The sequence below is a fragment of the Diceros bicornis genome, chromosome 6 (assembly GCF_020826845.1).
Source record: "Diceros bicornis minor isolate mBicDic1 chromosome 6, mDicBic1.mat.cur, whole genome shotgun sequence".
In the NCBI taxonomy this organism is placed as follows: domain Eukaryota; kingdom Metazoa; phylum Chordata; class Mammalia; order Perissodactyla; family Rhinocerotidae; genus Diceros; species Diceros bicornis.
Window position 1 is genome coordinate 52,350,946 of NC_080745.1, and position 24,223 is coordinate 52,375,168.

Sequence of the window (24,223 nt, forward strand, 5' to 3'; positions counted from 1 at the left end):
ATAATAGAGGCTAGTACAGATTAACACCATTTTATTGGAACCTAATAAGAAAATTGATTTTTATGAAGCAAAGCGATTATCTTATGAAAATTACTTTTCCTGTAAAATTCATTTAGATACACCATTTAGTCTATTTAAAATATTTCTTTAATAAGAATTCAGTATTTCAAAAGATTTAGCATCGTGTTATTACCAACTATTGGCCCTTGGAAATTTTTTAGCTTCCATTAGATTAAATGAGCAGTATCCAAGGTTGAAATATTTTTAAAATTTAAATATTTTAAAACTTTAAAAAATTACTATTCACAATTCTGAGAAAGCTTGTTCTAATAAAAATGTGCTATGCTGGTCCTTTTTTTGCACTAAAAGGAATGTATTTCTCATGAAAATGAAGCACGATAGTAAAATCTCTTCCCTTAATAGAATCATGACTACTCTTTCTTCTAGCTAAGGCACTTTTCAAGCGAGTTAAAGTTCTGGCAGAATCTGTTATGGTTCATTGGGCTTCATTATTCTTTGAGTCATGTAATTAAATGATCACATAAAATAAAAACATGGCAGTGCCTATCAATCAAAAGAGTTCTGTGCCTTCAGAGACCAAGAATCAAATGCCAAGAAGTACTCATCTTATAAGGGCCCCAACTGCAATTGATGTCACAGTGATCCCAATGAATAAAAAGGTGATTCACTAATAAGACATGTAAGACAGTTTCTGGGACCCTAGCTGGCCATGCATTCTTGAGTTCTTCAAAACCTGTTTCAATGTCATATTGTCAGTCATTTGCCATGCTTCTAAGAGTAAAAAACCAATACACAAAATAGTGACATCCAAATAAAACTAATTGATATTAACAATTTAATTGTCATTTTGCCAATAGTATTTTTTTTAATGATACAATCCAATCAAAGTAACATGTCATTGCAATCATTCACGGGATCAATGTGTCAGAAGAACTTTTCGAACATGAAATATACATATTTGCCTAAAGATACAATGGACCTTCCACTCTTGGCTTTTGGATTCAGCTCTGTTTGTTATACACTCATTACATCCTGCAGTCAGAAAGAAGGAGTATTTAAAACAACTTTTTTTCCCTCTAACTATCGCAGCTGCTTCTATCAAGCAATAAAAGTTGCTAGAGAAATCATATATACACATACATGTAAAATTAGGGAAACAAGCTGCTTTATTGCCCTGATTTAAAATAAGCTCAATCAGTAGAAGAGAAAAATGCTATAATATACAGCTTGATGAGCAGCTGAAGACAAGAATACACTCAGACGTAGTTTTAGAATTCAGGATATATCTCACTCTATGTTTGAATGAGATGAAAGACATTTCTCCTCTTATTTTTCCTAAACCACTGAATGAATAAGTAGAATTTATGTGGTGAGTGTAACCCAAAATAGACAGATATATAAAAATTTTTTAAATATGATTCTGAGGTTTTAAAGGCAGAAAAAGAAAAGATCTTACTCCTGTTTAATTCTAATTTATAAAACGGTATCATTTTGGAAACCCTAATTTATAAGAATTCTTGGTTAAGAAGATACTTTTCATAAACCAGCAATATAATTTAAGTTATGCAGAATTCATTGTTAACAATCTTCCTTTAGTAGGAACACAAATATATTAACTGTACGCCAAAGCAAAAACTAAAATAAAGAGTAATAAAATCACAAAGATAAAATTGTGATCTCACAGGTCTAGGGGAAAAAGACATTGAAAGTATTTTAAAAATAAGGAAACAGTCTTACTCTTGACGGTCGCTGTCCGGGTACAGTTGTAAAGAATAGCCAGCTCCCCGAACACTTTTCCTGGACCCATGGTACACAGCTTCACCCCTTCTTTTGTAACTTCAACCTTTCCATCTAAAAAGAAGAGAAAACACATTATTTTAATTTTCTCTCATGCTTCATTTCCTTTGGTGCATTTTCAATATGAGATGAGGAGTAATAGGCTCACTTTTAAAAATGGAAAGCAGTTACCCAATTAAAACAAAGTCATTATGAAGATGCAATGCAAGAAATGCAGTAAAATATGTGTTAGGAAATCCATATCCTTTATTAAATTAATCCCTGGTAGAAGATTTGAGATGAGACTGAAAGCATCAGAAAAAGATGGAGACAAAAAAATGTGAACGTATGAAATTATTCCCAATGTGACATTAGAAAACAATGGTAATTCCAATTTTAACATCATTTTGAATCTTAAAGAAAACTTGAGTAAGTGGGTACAGTTTCTACAGCACACTTCACACTTGGGAATTCTCATTTGAGTAAGGCACCTATTATGGAAAAGGAAATTATTTTGACCCTTGGGCATTATTTAATTGCGGCTCATGGTATCTTTTATTTTTATACATCTTCTCTGACTTGGGCAAGACTGTTTTATCTGCCCCAGGGCTGCAACATTGACTGTAAAGAAAAACAAACTACAAGGGTTGAGAGGCAAAAAAAAAAAAGAGATATTAGAACTGTTTATGTTCCACAAAGGACTTGGAAAACGAAATGCAAGTGAAGGAAAAATAAGGAAACACCATACACTAGATATACACTGTTGCCTGCAAGTAAGGAAAACGCTATTCATGACGGAAATGAAAAAATACATTTTTAAAAAGTCATAGCTATGTACACCAGAAATTCCATCATCTGACACAACAGGGGAGGAAATCAAAAGGCAACACAATCTATTCTAGACTTAATCCTCCTCTTCTATTATTCCTCCAAGTTGCTTATCCACAATCTACAGAAGAAAAGCCTAGTGCTTGGCATTAGCTAGTGAGTGAAAGGAAATAATGCTACCAAGTTTTTTCCAAACTTCAGGCCTTCATGCATCGACTTCATAGTTGTTCCTTTATCTACGTGCTTCCTGCAATATTTAACTTGTTAGAGTTTTGACTTTAAATTCACTCCCTCCTTTTAAAAATCAACCTAGTTTTATCTAAGCAATAATATTTGTAAAATTACAAGGATGATGTGCTAATTAATTTCTTCAAACACCTACTGAGATAAAATCTTAAATATTAAAAAACCTTTTTAAGAAATTTAATCCATGTACCAGTGACACAAGATCAACCCTTCAGAGGACATTGTTCTATCCTGAAAAACGATTTCATGTAAATGGTATCAATGGAGAGATAATTCTGTACAATTAGGATAAAATTCAACACAAAATCTGCTCACTACTCAAACTGTGTGTGTACACGCCCCTCTGCGTGTAAAGAAGCTATTCAGGAATAATAAATCCAACAATTTAAAAGGTTTGGAAATATTTTCTTATGCACGTACAGCCGCTAAAAGTCTAGCTTTTTCATGCCTTACTTCTTGACTACAGGAAAGAAAACTCTCTTGATAGGTACATCAAAACCAGCCCAGAAAATCCATATTCTCATAAGCTTCAGATGCCTCCTCATAGCAGTCCCTCCCCATTTCTTTCAATGGCAAGTCTATTCCCCCAGAAATTTCATCTGTCACAAGAATAAGAGATAGGCTCAGGATACAACATGGTTAAGAAATTGATACATCATTTGAAGTCAGACCAGGAGTTGACTTCTGGTTCTCTTACCTGCTCCTTACTAGCCTTGTGACTTTGGGCAAGTTGTTTATTCCTCTATGCCTCAGTTTCTTCATTAACAAAATGGATCAAAGAACAGCACCTTTCTCATTGGGTGGTTGATGAAATGAGATGAAGCAGGTGCAATGCTTAGCACAGTGCCCAGCATACAGCAAGTGCCCAATAAATACTAGCTCTCATTACTGGTATTGGTTTCATTATATTTCTTTCTTATCATCTATTACAGAAACCAATCAAGATCTATTTAGGATAATAGATTTTTGGTTTTTAAATGGAAAGTATTTCTTTCAGGTTCTCTCTCTATGAGGGGTTGAAGAGAGAACTTCTAGGTTCAAATCAATATCACACCCAGAGAATAGAATTTCAAGAAATGACACTGATCTACCTGGCAGAATGTAATATCTTTCTACTCTTCCACACTTGGCTATGTCCAGCCAACATTTGATGCAGCATTGCTTCAGCATCTACAGTCTTATGGTGCAGGCTCCCAAGAATAACACCAGAACAACTTTCCAATGCATTGTAAATTTCTTTGACTTAAAGCTCTAGCTTCAATTATATTAATAGAACTAAGAGTAAAATAAACAATGCCTAAAGACCTTTCATATATAACTGATTTTGTACAAGTCTGCTTCTCTGTCTCTTTGGGTTAAAAGTCTTCAGTGGAGTAAGCCCGCCACCAGGAATACTGCTGGACAGTTTGAGAGTTACGCCTTCTCAACCAACAGCCAGCCTACATAAAGGATGAGAAGGGGCATCAGGACTCTTGTTTTAGCCCAGTAATTTCAAAAGGAAACTGTGGACCTGTCACACTTGGCTTATGTCACATCAGAACTAGCTTATGAAATTTAGATACTCCTTCCTCCGGGAAGTTGTAATCGTTCCTCCTCCACAACGACCACTCTACCTGGTCCTACCACCTCTTACTTCCTTGAAGAACCATGCTCATAAAACACTTATCTATTTTGACTTAAAGACAGTTAATCCTGGAACTGATCATGTTTCCCTTTCTCCTATGACCTCTAGAAGGTTCACAGCCAGAATTGTATGAGTCTCTGGGGCTTAAAATTTGTGCACAAACTCACTTCTGGTTCCAACTCATTTGCCTGATCTTACTTTATATTTGTCTAATTTCCTCATGTCTAACTCATTTTTTAAAAAAACATGGGTATAAATAATTATGTATGAATAATTAGTGTTGGTAACAGAAGGTTGTATTCCATATTAATTAGAATAGCAAAAAACAAAAAAGACTTGCTAAAACAGATTATATTTGAGAAGTAGAATTTTAGACGTAAAACATCTTTTCCAGGTTAAGTTAAACACTACAGATTCAATATATTCACAATACCCAAGGAAGTAAGGGATCTGACTTCATATGATAGATAAGAATGGTCCAGGGGCCGGCCCCATGGCTTAGCGGTTAAGTGTGGGCGCTCTGCTACTGGTGGCCCGGGTTTGGATCCCGGGTGTGCACCGACCCACCGCTTCTCCAGCCATGCTGAGGCTGCGTCCCACATACAGCAACTAGAAGGATGTGCAACTATGACATACAACTATCTACTGGGACTTTGGGGAAAAAAAAGGAGGAGGATTGGCAATAGATATTAGCTCTAGAGCTGGTCTTCCTCAGCAAAAAGAGGAGGATTAGCATGGATGTTAGCTCAGGGCTGATCTTCCTCATAAAAAACAACAACAAAAAAGAATGGTCCAAAAAGCACTGTATTTTTTTTAATGAACAGAGAGATCTAAATGGTAAACAGAAACACAGTGTTTATAAATGTTACCCTGAGTCATAATTCGATCACTTCTCCTGCCACATACCTGTTGTGTGGATGGGGAGTGAGTAATTTAGGGAGGCAGGACTAATTGGGCACTAAGAAGTTACATACACACATGGTATTATTAGAGTTCTTTCAGAGACATTTAGAAATATTCTAATTTCCAAGAGCCCAGTAAAGTGAGTTATTGATGTGAAATGTGAAATTGGTTAAACTCATTCATTATGCCACACACCAGCCTTGAAGCAAAATGAGAAGTGATGATATATTTACAAATGATTTCCAAGTAGGGACTGTGAGGTTCACTTAAGAAAACTAAGAATAAGATAGTCAAAGATTTACTGCATACACCCAGTGGCTCCTATTTCCACCTCTTCACTTCCTTTAAAGTATTAGGGCCATCTTGGAGCCACTCCCAGTCTTACACTCCTTTTTCTCACTCTGTGGCTACCTCTGAGATTTGTTTTAAACTGACTCCACTTGCATAGAAAATCGGTAGGCCTAAGTATGGTTATTTTGGTGGTGAGGGGAGGGATGGGGGGAGTAAAATAAATAGGGAAAAAAGTCGAGTAGGTAGAATATATAGCATGCTTCTGCCAGCGCTTACACCAATGTAGAAACAGCCCAGCTTGGACGTTTTTATGTAATTATTTGCTATTAACTTTAGGAGTATATTTTGATGAATTTACTTTAGGTCAGCACTGATTAATATAATTTCTATTTCTTTAAAGAAATAGAGACTCATTAGTATTTATTCATGACTGTTTTAATACTTCAATTTAGCTTCATTTTCAATTATGTTAGATTTCAAGTTTCGTTTTTTTTTTTAAAGAGCAGCAGAAAGGCATTTTCACAACATCCTAGTAAAATTCCAGACTCTTTCCATGATTTTCCCTGACTAAACTGAAGAGTGACTAGAAGCTATTAGAACTGTTTTGGGGAACAAATGATAATCCAAAATGTAGTTAATCTGTATATTCCGCTTCTGCTCTTTTTACTCATTTTTTCTTTTTTAAAAAAGGTGATAATATATAGCTTCTATTTTTACTATTCACTATCTGAACCAGGAAAGAAAAGAAACATTCAAATCATTTTTATTTGGATTTTGCTAAATTGTTAAAGTTGTTTGCATGAGAGATGTTGGAACAGTTGGCTGAGATAAGGTTTAAGGGTTATTTATAGTTTCACCTAGCTCTTTTATCACTCCTCCCATTAGCATGAATAATTGAAAGCTGTATCACCGTAACTTCAACGTATTTTTTATTTCTACTTCAGATACCACATGTCCATTTATGATACGAAATGGGATGAGTCCTAAGTCCTAAATCTCGCCACTGGAACAGTAATCAACCTACCTCCTGCCTTTTGGCACTACAATTCATTTACCACCCTTGGGGTATGCTAAGCATTAAGAGGTCCATTATAAAGCAGCCATACTATTGTCTATCTTTTATAAGAATCAGTAGGCCCTATAAATAAAAGAAATTGAGTTTACAAGGAGACTCAGAATCTTCTGGCTTGGTTTATCTTTATGAGTTTTTCACTAACCTGTGGTTTTGTGCCATAAGGACTTTCATGATAAGGCAAATCAGCTTAGAGATTTATTACTGGTAGGCTGAAATAGAATGGCTGGCAATAACCTAATTATAAACACTGTGTGCTTAGTTTCAACAATCTTGGTTGGAACATTCAGGACAATTTGATTGGCCATTAAAGGGTGACAGGTGTTATATCAAAGGTCTTGTCTACACAAGATCTCCCATCTCTTTCCTTCTCTAATCTGTTTGACTATGCTTTCATGATTTTGTAGATTTGAGACCACAGATTTTACATTTTGTATTGTCTCATAAGGGTTTCTGTAGTTGCTAGATTCAATAGGAACATTCAACATTGTGGTAGTTGAGCTGTGTTTTCACCAGCATGGTTGTATCTTCTCTAGAAAAATATTTCCTTTTGTATTTTTTTTCTTTCAGTTTTATTGAGATATAATTGATATACATCACTGTATACATTTAAGGTGTACAGCATAATGACTTTACTTACACATATCGCTAAATGATTACCAAAATAAGTTTAGTTAACATCCATCATCTCATATAGATTTAAAAAAAAGAGATTTTTTTCCTTGTGATGAGAATTTTTAGGACATACTCTCTGCTTTCTTAATAGATTAGGGCTACTACTATATCAGACTTGCCTTGCAGGGTCATTTTAGATTGGGGGTGGTGTTGTCTGGGGAAGAAAGAAATTGATGAGGCTGCTATGGGCTAACTAGAGGTGAAAACCATCCAACTGCCAGGGACAGACTATCTTCTTAGATATCCCCCTTCAACCTGTACTTCCTGTCAGTCATTTATTTATGTCTTCCTTGAGCCAGTATAAGAAGGAAAAGACAGCCTAACTGTGAAATGCAAGTTTGTTCTTGAATTAAAGAAGGCAGTGTGTCAGCACCTTATCAGTTTTCTGTTTATGACTGCTTTTAAGTCCAAATGAATATGGTCCCTCTGGATCTAAACTCCTGCTCCTTCGATGAGGTGTTAATCTTGATGACTGAAAATCATTCTTTGGTCACTGAATAAAAGCCTGTGAGAAATTGCCCTGTTTCAGTGTTATGTATTCCTTTCAATGATTGCTTTACCCACTTCTAGTTGGGTATTTTGCTTATTAGTTTCTCATTAGACATATATATATAGTAGGGTTTTTTTCCCCTAACCTATTTGTGTTATCATAGTTCCTTTAACCATCAGATTCTCATAATACTTTAGTTAGGACCAAGCTTCCCATTCAAAGTCACTTTTTTTTGATATCATCAAAGCAATAAGTCTTACTGGGAGCACAAAAGTACTCGTTATCCAAATGGAATGAGATAGAATCTGAGGAATAAGAGGCTATTTGAGGTTGAAGCTACATGAGTGAAGACCTTTTTTTCTTCTCCCTCAATTACACAAATGTAATTTCCCTCTGGTCATGACTGCTATAAATACACTTGACACAATTTTTGATTACACTAAATTACAACAAATTACAATAGATATTGAATATAAAATAAAAATCAGTTATCCTTGATAATGATACAATCATAAATATGAGATATCCAGAACTAAAAATCTGACCTATGCAAAAAAAAAAAAAAGAGAGAGAGACAGAGAGTCATCAACACGCACATCACCATACCTGAACTTCACTTTTTTCTTTTTGCTTTTTGACTCTGAGATATATGGCATACATACATACCCACAAAGGAAACCTATAAGAAGAAACAGACTGAAATTTAAGCAATTTGGATATAGAGAATCATCTGAACCAACAGAGTGAAAGTCTGAAATGAGCGATTTATGTTATACTACTTCTGTCCTTGGAGATATTTAAGAGAACATACTAAACCTCTTGTAGATGGGTCAACCGTTTATCTGACATGAACAGGATTCTGGAAGGATTTCACAAGCATCATTATTCTATAATCTTTATACACACTATGTTTTGAAATCCTAGCATTTTAAAGTATACAGCAAGTACTAGATAAATGTCTATGTACTAATTTCAATTTCTAGTGATGAGGAAAGCTAAAGACAGTCCAGAGCAGAGATATGCACACAGAGAAAGGGAAAGGGAAATAATCATTCCCTGAAGAAATGAGAGTTGAACAGATAATTTAATTGTCTCAATTAAGTTTATTAAGCTTAATTCTAGCAATGTATAATGCATGCCTGCTCTATTATTTCTATAATATATGAGCACCTTCAGTTAGCCCAAACAGCGAATGGCTATTTCTGTAGTTCCTCAGAGACGGGCAAATAACAAGAGTGCAACTACCAATGTCAGACTTGTGGACACTCATCAGATGATTTTTGTTTTTGTTATGTTTTAATATTAAGCTTGGGAGAGTTTATGCTTTAACACAATGGTTCTCAACTGGGGGCGACATCTCGGAGGTTCTACTGACATCTAGAGGGTGGAGGCCAGCAATATTGCTCAACATCCTGCAGTGCACAGGACAGCCCCACAACGAAGCATTATTCAGCCCTAAATGTGTGTAGTGCCTAAGCTGAGAAATCATCATGTAAAGTAAATCCAAGCATGTACAAAATACTCCGCATTTAAAGAGAAAATGTTGACTTCCACTGCTTGTTATTTTAACCTCCACCAGATATAAATTGCAAGCTAAAAAAACATTAACACCAGGTTGCCATATTTAAATAAACCATGTTGCCATTGGATTGAATAAAGCCAAAAAGCTACTTTACTGAATAATTTTCCCCAGCAGATGTCACCTGAAACAGAAGTGATTACAGAAATTTTTGAAGCCAGACTTATAAGAATAGCCTACCGATGTTAGAATGGCAGCCTTTTTCCAGATATACTTGAGAATATCAGATCCCGGCTCTACCATTGACTGGCTGTGGGATCTCGGATAAGTTATTCAACTCTCTATGCCTCAATTACCTCACTACAGATTTGGGATAATAGTAACTTATTTCATAGGGTTTTGATAATTTAATTAGATAGTACATGTGGCAAGACAAAGAATATATAAGTTAAAGTAGTTCTTAAAGAGTAATTTTTTTTAATAGAAAAAAATACTGTGATAAGCAGTTTTAAGGCCGGAGAGGCAGGCCCCAAGGTCTTGCTTCATAAAATCTATGAGTGGGAAAGAACAGAGTGATGAATGAGCAGAGGGAGTGAAGGGAGAAAGGAGATGAGCAAGAACCTGGAGACTACAGAGAAAGGCCAGGAGGACAGCCTCATGTTGAAAAGGCTCGAGGACTTTTAGTGAAAGGGACATCTAATGTACAATATTCAGTTACTTGTTGCCGGAGTTAATATCCTACCTCTCTCTTCAAATTAGTCTGGTTTGCACTAATTTCTTGTATGAAGGATTTAAGGGAAGATGAAAGCTTGAGAGAAGGTCCATTGCTTGGATATATCAAAGCACAGAGAGGCAAGGACGCAAGGAATGAGTGATAATGCGGAGGTGGAAAGGAGGAGATCTTGGAGTAATCATGTAAGTTACGTAATTATGGAAACTAAGGACTCAGGAACTTGCAGATATTTTAGAGGAGGACACCACTCCTTTCACAGAGTGTCAAATGGGTACTTAATCCAATTTCATCTAAGGCTAGAAAGGTTTGAAAAGTATTCACTGTCAACAAGACGATGTTGCTTCAGAGGCTCTGTCTCCTTTGTCTAAGTCCATTTGACACCACTGTTTAGCTTCCAAATGGCTCTTCTGAGGCAGAAGCAGGAAAAGTTTTGAAATCAGAAGTTCTAAGCTGACAGTCTGGTTCTCACTGCTCGTGACATGTCAGACCTTTTGGCACTCTGTTTCTGCCTCAGCACCATGGGGGTGATAACTTCACAGGATTAATATGTAAAATTTAAGTGAGAGTTTGGTGTGTGATGAAGCTTTCTACAATTATTAGTACACACTAAACTAATTGAAGGGGCAATCATTTAATTCCTGCAGTCTCTGGTTATAAGTAGTGGGGGCTTAGTAAATACTCACTGGTGAATAAACTGGAATGTTAGTGACAATGACCACTACTGTGATCATGTTTGTGGAAAGCCATAGGATTTCATTTTAATTATATTTCCTTTATCATCCAGAAGAAGAAAAATAATAATTAAAAGTGACAACCTCCCACTCCAGTTATTAAAAGTATTTGTGTACTGTAACATTTCACCCAGCAGTACATTTCTCACAATGAGAATTTTTGACAGTTTAAACTATCTATACTTGATGTGACATACATATTTTTTTTCCTTTTACAAGTGGTTTGGATTCTCCAGAGTATACAACAAGTGCTTATCTACCTTCACATTTTTAAAAAGAAGCAGAGAAAAAACAAAACAAAGAATAACCACATACCCTGCAAAATTCTCTGAATAGCCATAAAAAGATGAAAAAGAATGCTTTCAAATTTACTCTCTCAAAAGCAGTGGTACAAACGGCCTGGAGCAGGTTGGGAGTAAGAGGATTTGGTTTGAAAGTTACTGCCCTTACAGAGAAAATGACCTTTGTCTTCCAGTACCACTGAGAACAAAATAAGGTGGAATCAGGATAAAATTTTAACAAGAAAAACTGAGGGTGGAAGAAAAGTACCAAACACTCCTCCGGTTAGTGGTCAGGGGAAATGATAGAATGAAGTAACGCATAAGAGCTTTACCAGTGGATAAACGGATAAACAAAATGTGGACTATTATTCAGCCATAATAAGGAATGAAGTACTGATACATGCTACAATATGAATGAACCTTGAAAACATGCTAAGCGAAAGAAGCCAGTCACAAGGGCCACATATTGTATGATACCATTTATATGCAATGTGCAGAATAGGCAAGTCTATAGGAACAGAAAGATCAGCGATTGCCTAGGGCTGGGAGCGATGGAGGAATTAGGGTGTGATGGCTTAGGGATGCAGGGTTTCTTTTTGGAGTAATGAAAATGTTCTAAATTTGACTGTGGTAATGGATGCACACTTTGTGAATGTACTAAAAGCCATTGAATTGAACACTTTAAATGGGTAAATTGTATGGAATGTGAATTATATCTCAATAAAGGTCTTAAAAGAACAAGGACTTAACACAGGCACATAGTAATTGCTCAATTACAAGACTGTCCATTAATGCCATTCTCAGTATCATATCATCCTTTATGAGAATGTTTAAGAATCAGAGACGCTTTGGCCTCTCATTCTTCTCCAAATAACCTCTCTCCTACTCCCTTTTGGATATTCACATCAACACTTTTCATCATGTGTGACCTCATTTTTCTTCCAAAATTACTATTAATCTCTTCTTAACTTCACTCTATAACTAGGGACACCAAAATCATCTTTAGGTCATACAATGAATGACTCCAAATACTTCTTACTGTCAGCACACTTAATCTATTCAATTATATTTATTCCTCAACTAAAACTCTACCTTAAGCTCTTGTTCACAGCTGACATAGCTTCTTTCTGGATTCTCTGCCACCAAACTATACAGCAAAGAGAATAGAATTATCTTCCTGGAATATTATCCCCCTGCTAAGAAAATCCCCCTGCTAGTTTTTCTAGGTTCAAAATCAAGTTCCCGGCATTGTGTCTCCAGTCTTCCCACAAACTGGGATCTTCCCCAAATTAACCTGACTCTGAACCCTCATCTCTGTCATTCTCTTATTCAAACTTCATGGTCTAGCTCCAAGGTTCTTAATCTAATAGAATTCAGGGGGTCTGTGAAGTTGGATCAATATATGTATATATCTTTATTTTTATTAACCTCTAATTGAAATGTAGCATTTCCATAGTAACAAACCATATTAGTTAACAGTACTTGTGACGTTGTCACCAATAGAAATTATAGTTTATTATATGACAGTTGTTGCAGATATCTTTAAAAATTGTTTACGCTCATCTCAAACTCATGGTAGATACTAGACACACTGTTAGATCCTATTTAATGTGTTAATAAAAAATACTCATATATTGGTGAATCACAAATTTTTTTATTATTTTAGTTATTGTTTATATAATTGGGTTTCCTTGGTAATCTAAAGTAGCCAATTTTATGCACTTAACAATATTCTGAAATGAGGCCCCTAGACATCAGACTTCCACAGCGGACCCTAGCTCATAAAAAGATTAAGAACTCCTGCCTAATTGAATAATATTCTAGATTCCTTATAGAATCTTACCATGGTATTAATAACTATTATTGATGGCCCAAAATTTGTCTGAGAAAGAGAAGATAGAGTAGATTAAAAAAGAAAAGTTATCCTAGTTGGGCGAAGTACTTGTTAGAAGTCCAATATCATGGATTCCATTTCATTGTTCACCAACTAACGCCAACTGGCTTCCTGGCCATCTGGTCTGCCTCTCACCTTAGAGTTATTAATATATCTTTGGTTACAGGAGGGACAGGGGAAGTGTTGGCTCTATTAGCACAAATTCAATAACAAAGAAAAAGGAAAACATACTAGATAATATTGCTTAAATGAAAACTATGAAAATATAAACTTTATCAGGGATATTAAAAAAAATTTTTGTCTCATCACATTTATCCTTCTATTCTATTCTACTAGAATCATCCTTCTATTCTACTACTGAGGAACTTTATAAAGAAATCCAATAGGTTTAAAATATTTAAAAGGATATGAAGTTCTACCTAGTCTTGAGCAGCAATGAATTAATTTAAGAAACTAATTTCCATAGAAAAATATTATTCCTGGGGCCGGCCTCGTGGCTTAGCGGTTAAGTGCGCGCGCTCCGAAACTGGCGGCCCGGGTTCGGACCCCGGGCGCGCACCGACGCACCGCTTCTCCGGCCAGCTGAGGCGGCGTCCCACATAGAGGGGTGTGCAACTATGACATACAACTATCTACTGGGTCTTTGGGGGGAAAAAAAAAAAGGAGGAGGATTGGCAATAGATGTTAGCTCAGAGCTGGTCTTCCTCAGCAAAAAAAAAAAAAAAGAAAGAAAAATATTATTCCTAATGACTTAGCACTGTCCATGAATAATTTGTCCCTATCTAAGAAGGTCCTCAATCATTTATGTTTTGAATCAAAGCACCTCTAAATGACATTAAGGTCCACATTTCTTTTTCAGTTTTTCCAGATTTTAGTTCATCCACTGACTTACGTCAAGAACAGACAAGGAGTTTTCATTTCAGCAACTAGTTTCTTTTTCTTTCATAAACTCTCTCCCACCACACCTACACCCCAGAGAAGTAAATACAAGGAATTTGTACTCTGCCTCAAGACAGGGTAATGATTATCAATAGATCCAAAGTAAAAGATATTGTATTTTACATCGTGAAGATTATGAAATAGATGTTAAACTAATGCTGTGCTTCTGTCCAATAGATGGTTTTTATATGAAAATTGAGATGTAAAAATGCACCCAAATAATATTATAAGAAAACTAGTATCTAACATATTAAGATTCAGAATATAGATATAATCTAGAAGACTTCTGGCGCAGTGTGGTTTTAAATTATGCTCAAACACTAAGAAAACATACTGCCTTGTATATTGCTGCAGCTTCACAGGGAAAAATTATGTTCAAGTTCACTAGCCCTGGGCCTTTATTTTAATGTGTACCTAACAGACTTTGAAGTCCTTGGTCTCTATTGGGAAAGTATAAAGTCACGAAAGATGGCATGGGGCCAGTTGACATCTCCAGGATTACAAAGTAAGAATAAAATTAAAGCTCCTCAGCGAGACCAAAACAAAAGAGCTTATGTAAGTCCTTCACATTTCCCACATATTTTATTCATTACAAAGCACAGCAAAATCCTGTGCTAACACTACCCTGTAGAAATGAGAAAACACTAGAAGCAGAGGACTATTTAACCCCATCTTGGGCAGCGTGCACGTTTGAACACAACTAAAATCCAGTTGCTACAATGAGCAGGTTTTTAGTGAGTGGAAAACTTAAAACAAAGTCTGGAAAATATCGTCCCTAATAAAAAACAATGCATCATAGTTATTTATATTAGAGAAGGTAGCTTAAAAATTAATAGAGACTTCGATATACTTAAAAAATGTCTTGGTACCTAACAATCAAACACACGTGCTTTTAATACACTAAGAAGATAATGGCACAGAGACAGATCTGGGTTGTTTTTGTTGTTTATTTGCTATAAAAAAATATTAGAAGCTAGCACTCAATAAATCTATCAGATAAATGAATAAGGATCAGCCTCTCCAGCTCTACAGGTAAAAAATGCAGTCACAGTCCTAAGAGTGAACCTGGTTGAATTTCAGAAGAAAGTAATACGCTCCTCTTTATGTGGATCTCAGGACACTATCAAAATGAATTAAAAGCAGAGACAGATGAAAAATCTCCAGAGATGGTCCATACCTGCAGTGATACATTTAGAAACACAGACAACAGGATAAATGGAAACCTCTACCTGATGGGAAAACACAAATGTCAACTTGATGAAAGATCCCATGCTTTCAATAGGCAAGAAATATTTTCTAGTCTCTCTTTATGCCCAGTATAAATATATGCTACCTTCAAAGACATTAGATCCTGGGTTGAACATGATTATCTATCCATATTAATGAGCAGCCGTTTATCATCTTGAGTTTTATGGTCATGTGCCAGAAGACAATGAAATGTTCACTAGAATATTCTAAATAGACATATTACAGTTTTTTGGAATTCCACCCAGGAATGTTGCAGACAAATCTTCCAAAGTAATTGTACCCATGAACTGAGTTAGTTATGACTTCCTGCTGAAGAGACTTAGATAAAAACTCAAGCCCAATATATTATGTCTATTTATGGGGTGATGTGGTACACAGAATACGAACATTATGTTATAGAAGATGTAGGTGAAGAGGAAGAGTTGGAGAAAAGGCTCAGACAGAGAAAAATGGAGATGGTGGGTGAATGAATTGTGGAATAACCCGAGAGAGATAAAGTTAAGGAAATAGTATGCAATGTAGCAAAGAAAGGGTGGTAAGCTAAGCCAACAAAAATAACAGTTCAGTATTTCTGATTACCTAGAGTTTTGTGTTTGCCATTAGGAGAACTCTTTTTCACGTATCTCCTGAAAACTGGTCAGAGCTGAACCTACAGGGATGTTAACTCTTGCTGATAGTTCTTCGTGGAACTCCTTACGTGCAGAGCCCAAAAGGCTTAGTTGTGTTGGTCAGTGGAATATTCACAGTCATTGGGACAAGAGTAGGGTGGGGCTAGGAGTGATATCAGTTACTATCACATCCACAGTCTCTTATCTGCTCGCTAAATCCCAAAGTTGTTTTCTCATTTGGCTTCAAAACCTGACGGGAACTAATGTGAGGCTATTTATAGTCTTTATTTGGCCTCAATTACCATTTATACATTGTGCTGCAGAAATGTTAATGTGTTTGGTTACAGATGCTGCCCCAGACCCAACTGACGGTATTATATAACATATAATATATGCGCTATATTACTTTCCTAAAGTTTGAAAAATTATGAATTCTGAAACATCTGGCCCCAAGGGTTCTGGAAAAGAGTTTGCAGACATGTACTACTTTATTGTACTCTGGAGAAGCCTTCTCCTTTTTTTGTGAGTAGGTCTTTGTGTGACAGTCACCTAGGGAAAAAGTTTGCCTCTCAAGTAAGAAACTCCTGTTGAGAGCAGGGAGCTTAGGAATGCACATACATAGACACATATTTATCATTGTCTTAGATTTAACCATAAGACTGTCAAGATAGACCTAAGAAAATGCCTATGGTAAGGAAGTCACGCTTCCTGAAGTGTGAGGCCCAGATGGAGAAAGTATGTTACGACAAAATGATAGAAAAGAGCAGAACCTGAAGGAGGGGATGAAGACCACATCTAATGGATGAGGACAGTTGTTTCCTTTTGATTTAAAATTCAAGGGGGCAAGATTCCCTTACATAATTTGATTCATGGGAAATATGTAAAGTTTATATTCTTAAATCTTACAACAATTTGTAGAAACCTTAAAATGTTTTATGGAAACCAATGCATTTTAGGAATTAAAAGAAAAAAAAAAAAGGTTATGAACTTACGCCGAAAAAGATTTGAGCTGGAATATAGTTAAACCCATATATAGAGAAATAGCCAAGAACTAAGAAATAAACAAAGGAGGAAGAAGAAATAGATCAAGAATTACTGGGTGAGGAAAGCCAGGATAATGAAAAATAAATTCTACTCTAAGCTTCCTAGCAACAAGGGAAATTAGGCAAATATGTTATTTCTCTTTCATTTTATCCATCTAGGAGTAGGAGGAACAGTTTTGGAAAAAAGATTCTGACTTTGAGTGGTAAGAAAAATCAGCATGAGCATCATTGTACAAGAAACTGGCACCTCCTATAGCAGATTAACCCATATAAAGAATTATTAAGCAAAAAAATATTCTGTTGTGAATGACTATCTACTTTTACTGTACTACTTATATGAGCAAATATTGCAGAATACCCTTCAACAGAAAATCCTGGACCTTTGAATCAAAGAAGATTTACCACTGAACTCTGCTTCTTAAGGGCAGGGGCAATCTTTTCAAATGTGTATCTCAGTTTCAAGCTTCCAGCACAAAAATGATAGATAAACACTTGCTGATTGAACGTTTGGGCAGGGTTTAAAGGTTAATGTGAAGATATTTCTTCAGAAAAAGAGCAAGTTTTTTTGAAAAAGAGCAAGTTTTTTTAAGTGAATATTTTAGTGTTGAAGAAGAGCTGCAAGGCTATTTTTAACTGACTTATTAAGTTAGCATGGCAGGCGGTTGTAGACAGTGGAGAATTATGTGTCCGGCCACATAAGACATTTTAAGACCTATGAGTCTTTCCCAAACATAATGTTATAAAATGTCCTTTTGCTAAAAATACTGGAATCAAGTAATTATCTACTTTTGAATTTTAATGAATAGGCCATCTGTTCATTCAAATTGAAAAAATGAAATTTTTCTACAAATTAACTACTTGATGAGATGTACCTTGTGACTAAATCTGCTTCACTGTTTTGTTATATTTAACCTAAAGGTGACATATAGTGTATTATACCAAGTTTTGTAAACTAGAGTATGGAAAATGTTTTTTATGATCACATAATAATCACAGTATCCGTTCCTTTGACAGGTTGTAATTAGCGAAGCCTAATTTTTATTACCATAATTTCTACAAACATTCTATTAAAATGAATCACTAGGAAGCAAAATGTGTCTATTTTCATCTGTGATGATTATGACAAAGCTTTAACTTCTAAAGCTGTTTCATGGATTATCACTATAATGATGAACAATTGTTTTCAATCTCCTTATCCTCTTTTCCCAAAACATTTTATTTTGTGTTGTGCTCTCCAACACAGTAACCATTTGCCACATGGGACTACTTAAATGTAAGTTAATTAAAAACAAACAAAATTTAAAATTCATTTCCTCAGTTGTTCTAGCCAGACAAATGTTACATGTGGCTACCATATTCAACAGTACAGGATATTTTCATCCTTACAGAAAGTTCTACTGGGCAGCACTGCAACATCCTTCTTACTCTGTTAAAAACAAGACAACAGGCCTAAAACAAGCACTAGTTAGCTAATCTGTCTGAAGGACCCCTGGCATCTCCTAAAGGAAAGTAGCCTTGCAATATCCAACCCACTTTTATGCTAGAATAACTTTCTTGTCCCTGCCCCCTTCTGGCTATAATAGTCTTTCATTTTGTACAGCTCCTAGGAGCTCCTTTCTATCTGCTAGATTGGTTGGTTGCTGCCCGATTCAAACCATTTTTTGCTCAAATAAACTCTTAAAATTTGTAACATGCCTCAGGTTATCTTTTCACATCTCTAACCATCATCCCTCTGAAGAATTATTCCTTCTTTCAGCAAGGAAGACCAACTCTTCACTTACACTCTCAGTTGTGTTAATCTCTTTAAACCATTCCCAAGATCCTCCCACTTAGTTCAAAATATCACAACTTTCTACAGTTAGTTGATTTATCTATCTTTTAGTTTTTAAAGTCTTTAGGGGGAAAAGAAGACAAATTTTGTGTATTGTTTTATGAAACAAAATAAAATTGGTGCACTTTATAAATGATGCATAATGGCAGCATGACTTTGGCACAAATATACTTCATTCATACCAGCAGCTGAAGCTTTCAGTCTAATTAAAAATGAAAATACTATTACAATCTGAAATTATATCTACGTTATCAAATTAGTATGCTTGATATTACAGTTACAGAAAGAATTCAAGATGCTGCCTTTTAGAAATGAGATTGCTTTGCCTTCTCTTATTATCCACAGATAAAGGCAGGTTCTCTACATATTGTGATTAAATTCGATGAGGACTGAACCATCTCATTTGAACTTATTTAGTAGCAGCTTTAAATTTATATACCCCTGTCATGTGGGCTTTCACCTACAAGATGGAACTGGTTAGAGAAGTAACACATAATTCAGTTTTTTTCTTCAAGTCTAACCTTTCCTTTGGTTCCCATTTCACTCTCCACTCCTGGCCTCCAACACACATGAACACCCCATGGCAGCCTGCCTAAGGCAAGAAGATGAGGTTCATCTCTGTCCTGGGCTTTTCTTTCCAGAGTTGTCCACGCTAAGACCCTGACTATTTCCCAGATTTTACCCATTTCAAGGTAATTTCTCATACTAGGTATTTCTAGTTACCACAATATGCGACTGGTATAATAAACTCCACCCAATTCCCATCACCATTTATTTCTTCCCGTACTCCTTTCCTACTCCTCCATTCACTGTTCTTTGTATAAGTATTCCTCCTCACCACCCCCAAGACACTTTGCCTTTCCTTAAGAAAATAGTCTTTTTCTAGCAGTTAGCACACAAAGTCCATTTTCAAGAGACTTCAAATTGAAGTTACTTCTTTGCAAGAGGTGGATATATTTTTATTAATTTACAGAAGATAGATTGATTTATTGTTGATTTAACCAGACTTTAAAATATACAATAGTTGGTAAGTATTCTTCTCTAGGCACCCTACATATAAATTTTTAAGTACCGATGCCTATTTCCCAGCCCAGGTCAAGTAACCCAGGCTCCCTAGAGGGTGCGGTGCTGACTTCTATAGTTCTTAATGCTCCCAGATGACTTCATTTGCTGACAGTCTTGGGCTTAAGGACCATGGTAACCCATACAATAGCTGATAAAACAAAGAAAGTAACTCCATAAACAAAACGACAAAGGAGGGGGGAGGTGGAAACAGAAGAGAAGGCTTCTATTTTGCAGAGAAAAATCAAGTTAACTTTTGTGGGAAGTATTTGTATCAGAGGACCATGACAGAGTCCTGGGAGCTATTAAAGTTGGTATATTCTGCGTAGAGAAAAAAAAAAAATAGGACAGATTCACGGTTACAGACAATAAAAATTTTAATTCACGTAATTACTAGCAAATGTCTTCAGACGAATAACATTCTTTAAAAAGTGAAGACATTAAGGCAAGAGTTGGCCAACTTTTTCTGTAAGGGACCAGACTGTAAATATTTTAGGCTTTACAGACCATATGGTCTCTGTTGCAGCTACTCATCTCTGCAGTTGTGGTGTGAACGCCACCACAGACAACACATAAATGTGTGAGCATGGCTGTATTCTAATAAAACTTTACTTACAAAAACAAGCCAAGGGCTGGATTTGGTCTGCAGACTGTACTTTGCCAACCTCAGCATTAAGGAACATGGTAGGACATTTCCTTAAAACTTTGATGTATTTTTTTTTTTTTTAAAGATTTTATTTATTTATTTATTTCCCCCCAAAGCCCCAGTAGATTGTTGTATGTCATAGCTGCACATCCTTCTAGTTGCTGTATGTGACACACGGCCCCAGCATGGCCGGAGAAGCGGTGCGTCGGTGGGCGCCTGGGACCCGAACCCGGGCCGCCAGCAGCAGAGCGCACGCACTCAACCGCTAAGCCACGGGGCCGGCCCAAAACTTTGATGTATTTTTTTTTTTTTTTTTTGCTGAGAATGACTGGCCCTGGGCTAACATCTGTGCCCATCTTCCTCTACTTTTTATATGGGACGCCGCCGCAGCATGGCTTAACAAGTGGTGCGTTGGTGTGCGCCCGGGATCCGAACCGGCGAACCCCGGGCCGCCACAGCAGAGCGTGCACACTTAACCGCTTGCGCCACCGGGCCGGCACCCAATGTATTATATTTTTCAAAGATCCCTTAACAGTACCTCCCATCTCACATGCTCTTCTACAATGTGTCCTCTACCAGTCTCCCCTATCAAAAGGTAGTTTCTACTTTTCAACCTCCTTAGATCTGGTCAGGGCCTATAACTGCTTTCACCAATAGAATACAGTAGAAATGATGCTGGCCTGGCAGCTTCTGCTTCCTGCCCATTAGAATGCTCCCCCATGGAGCCCAGCCACCACGTTGTGAGACACTCAAGCTACACTCCATTTGAACTCCCAGCCAACTACAAGCACTGATTACCAAACATATGATTGGGTTATCTTGAACACCCAGACTGGCCAAATATCCAGGTAACTATCAGCTGTCATCTGACTACAACCACATGAAATGCCTACTGATCCCAGGCAACCCATAGAACCATGAAAGATAAATTGTTTTAAGCCACTAAGTGGTGTGGCATGCTACAATACAAGTAGAACAACCTTGTTGCTGTTGTTTAGGGACTGATGCCACTTATTCTGCTAACGTAAATGCTTTTACTTGGACAGAAGTTTACCAAAAAACAGATGAAAGCAGATGCTTTTTCATTCTCCCCAATTAAAGGAATGTATTTCTTCTAAAATTCATGGATAAGCCTCACTTATTTTAAGCCACACGTTTTGGTCACCTATAAGTACAATGGCTGTATTAAGTAAATCCATTTAAAAATTATCCTAAGATTAAAAGTTCTTTTTAATTCATGTTAATCATCATGCATAAATGTAGTCATATTTGTATTGTGCAGGGAAAGAGATGCGCTGGAAGAGTATTTATGTTGTAGCCTTATCTTCATCCATTACAAATGAGGAAGAGAGGCGAGGTAGAGTCACTAAATACTACTACTGTAACACTGTGATTCAGAAACAGAACGGCTATCAGAAATTAGCTAAATGATTAAATTAGGTTAATCCTAAACAACTCATTTTTCTTTAAAACAACTAGAGTCAAATTTTTTAGTAACTCAGTACTAAAAATATGTAGTGTTTCAGAATTGACAAAGACACAGCACCTAAAGGAGTTGCTTCAAAATGGAAACTTTCAGCACAAAGCTTGATTCCCAGTGGTTTCTCAAATTTTGAATGGTTCATTAGCTCATACTGTCCATTCACACAATAATTACAATATGGAAGAAGTGACCTTTAGTGTGTAAATTAATATGCAGATTCTTTCTCTGGCAGAAATAATGAAAAGAGTAAAACTTCAAGTTTCAACTAAGAATAACTGGATAACTTCAACTGTGAGATTATTAAAGTTAGAAAACTAAATTCTAATGTGCTCCTGTGAATTCAGTAAAGAGATAGACACTGAAATCTGAAAGGAATAGCCTAGGGGCAAGAATCAGGATTCTGAATACCTAAAGCTAAAAAGTAGAGAATATGGGAGACAAAATTACAAATCTCGGCTCAAGAGGGATGAGAATAGGGAAATATGATTCGGGAGAACAATTTCCTTCGAGTCATCGAATATTAGAGTTGAAATATACATTCAAGGTCATAATGTCCAACCCCTGACTTTACTAGTGAGAAAAATTAGGTCCCAGGAAGCTCAACAATTTGTTAAATGGAAAAGAAAACAATTTTTCCTGGAGTAGAATCAAAACTAGAACTCAGGTTTCCTGTCTAGACTACTTTTGGGGTTGTTGCCACTCCAGTGCTGTTCTTATACAAGGATGAAGACCAATGCACGGAAAGGCAGTCACTCCTAGTCACCTCTCCATGGTGGAATAAGCACATACCTTACCACTAGAGCAGTCAGTGGAGAATGAGAACACAAGTATTCTGGGCTTGATGCTAGGGAAATAATGTCAATAGAATTTTGAAACAACTATCATATGAAAAGTGTAGGTACAAATTTAGGAGAAAGAAAGTCAAAGGAAAAAATCTTAGATTAGCCAACTATGATATTCACTTATTTCACACTTTAGTTTCTCACTCATAAATTCACAATACATCAGAGGCAACAAGAACTAAACTGATTAAACATAAAATTGAGATCAAATGAATGAAAGATGGGCTCTTAGGCCTTCAGTGTTTAGTTGTGACTTTTTCCTCAGTAAACTGCCCTAGACGATCACCATCCAACATCAGAACAGAACACAGGAAAGGAACAGCACCTCCAGAGGTTAGGAAGGATCCAGGAACTTAAGGATAAAGTTATAAAAAAGTATTTACTCGGGAAACCAATGCTTCTTTCCAGCTGTCCTCTGTTTCTCTCTTTTAAACTTTAAAGGATTTTAATATTTCAAGTCCATGTTTATTGTACCCATTCTTTTCTTGATTTTATAGGCTTCAGTCACATATTCTTTCCACTTCCATTCACTTGAGATAGAGCCAGGAAAACTGTTTCCCCACAATTTTCACCTTCCTGACTGTTTCAGTTGCCCTCTTGTAACTTCTTTAGGTACCCTCTACCTTTCTCAGAGAAGTGTCTCTAGGAAGATTCTTTAAGCAGAGAAAGACTACAGCATTTTACCACAGTGGAAGCATTAGATCAACAGACACGATGACTTGACTTTTGGCTTATAGCATCACTTTAAGCCAATGTTATTATGACATAATTTACAATGATCACAAACTCTAGTTCCAATATTCAAATTGGTTACTATGTGTATATAAACATAATTGAGTTTGCATAAATTTCTGTCAAAATGTGTTGCTTTACATATGCTAATATTGAAGCAGTTCTAGCACTTTATCCACTCATACAATCTCTTGAAGTCATCCTTTATTTTCTCCTAACCTTAACATTTCCTCCCCCAAAATTGTGATATTTACTTTGCATTCTCTTATCTGAAAAAACAATACTAAAGTGTTAAAATGCAAAGAGATCATTACCTACACTTTACCCAAAGAGGTATGTATTTTGTATAGAATTTTACTTAAAAAAAAGTCAAGTTCCACTGATACTTTTTGGAGATACGATGCAACATGAAAGATTGAATAGAATATCATAGTCAGTGTCAAAAGAACTTTATTTTTGTCCTGGCTCAGTAAGCAAAAAGCTGACTATACAAGTCCTTTAACTCTCCATGGGTTCAGCATTCATCTGCAAAGTAATCCTGGATAGTTTCAAGTTCAAGTCCAACTCTATGATTACATGATTCTTAAATGTTTACTTAAAAAGAAAATGAAATGGCTTGCGGAAGTTAAATCTACTTTTCAGTATTTTATTTTTAAAGGAACAGACTTAAAGAATTCTCCAAGTTCAACTCAAGCTTTTCTGTAA

At 36.1% G+C, this 24,223-nt stretch overlaps 1 protein-coding gene across 2 annotated transcripts in view; it reads right to left on the reverse strand.

Moving 5' to 3' along the window:
• The window catches only part of PRKG1 (protein kinase cGMP-dependent 1), a 1,198,754-nt gene that overhangs the window by 770,310 nt on the left and 404,221 nt on the right, over window positions 1-24,223 (reverse strand). For both annotated transcript variants that reach the window (XM_058543436.1, XM_058543435.1), the window contains exon 3: window positions 1,759-1,872. In XM_058543436.1, coding sequence (XP_058399419.1) covers window positions 1,759-1,872 — 114 coding nt within the window. The remainder of the gene's footprint in view (window positions 1-1,758; window positions 1,873-24,223) is intronic.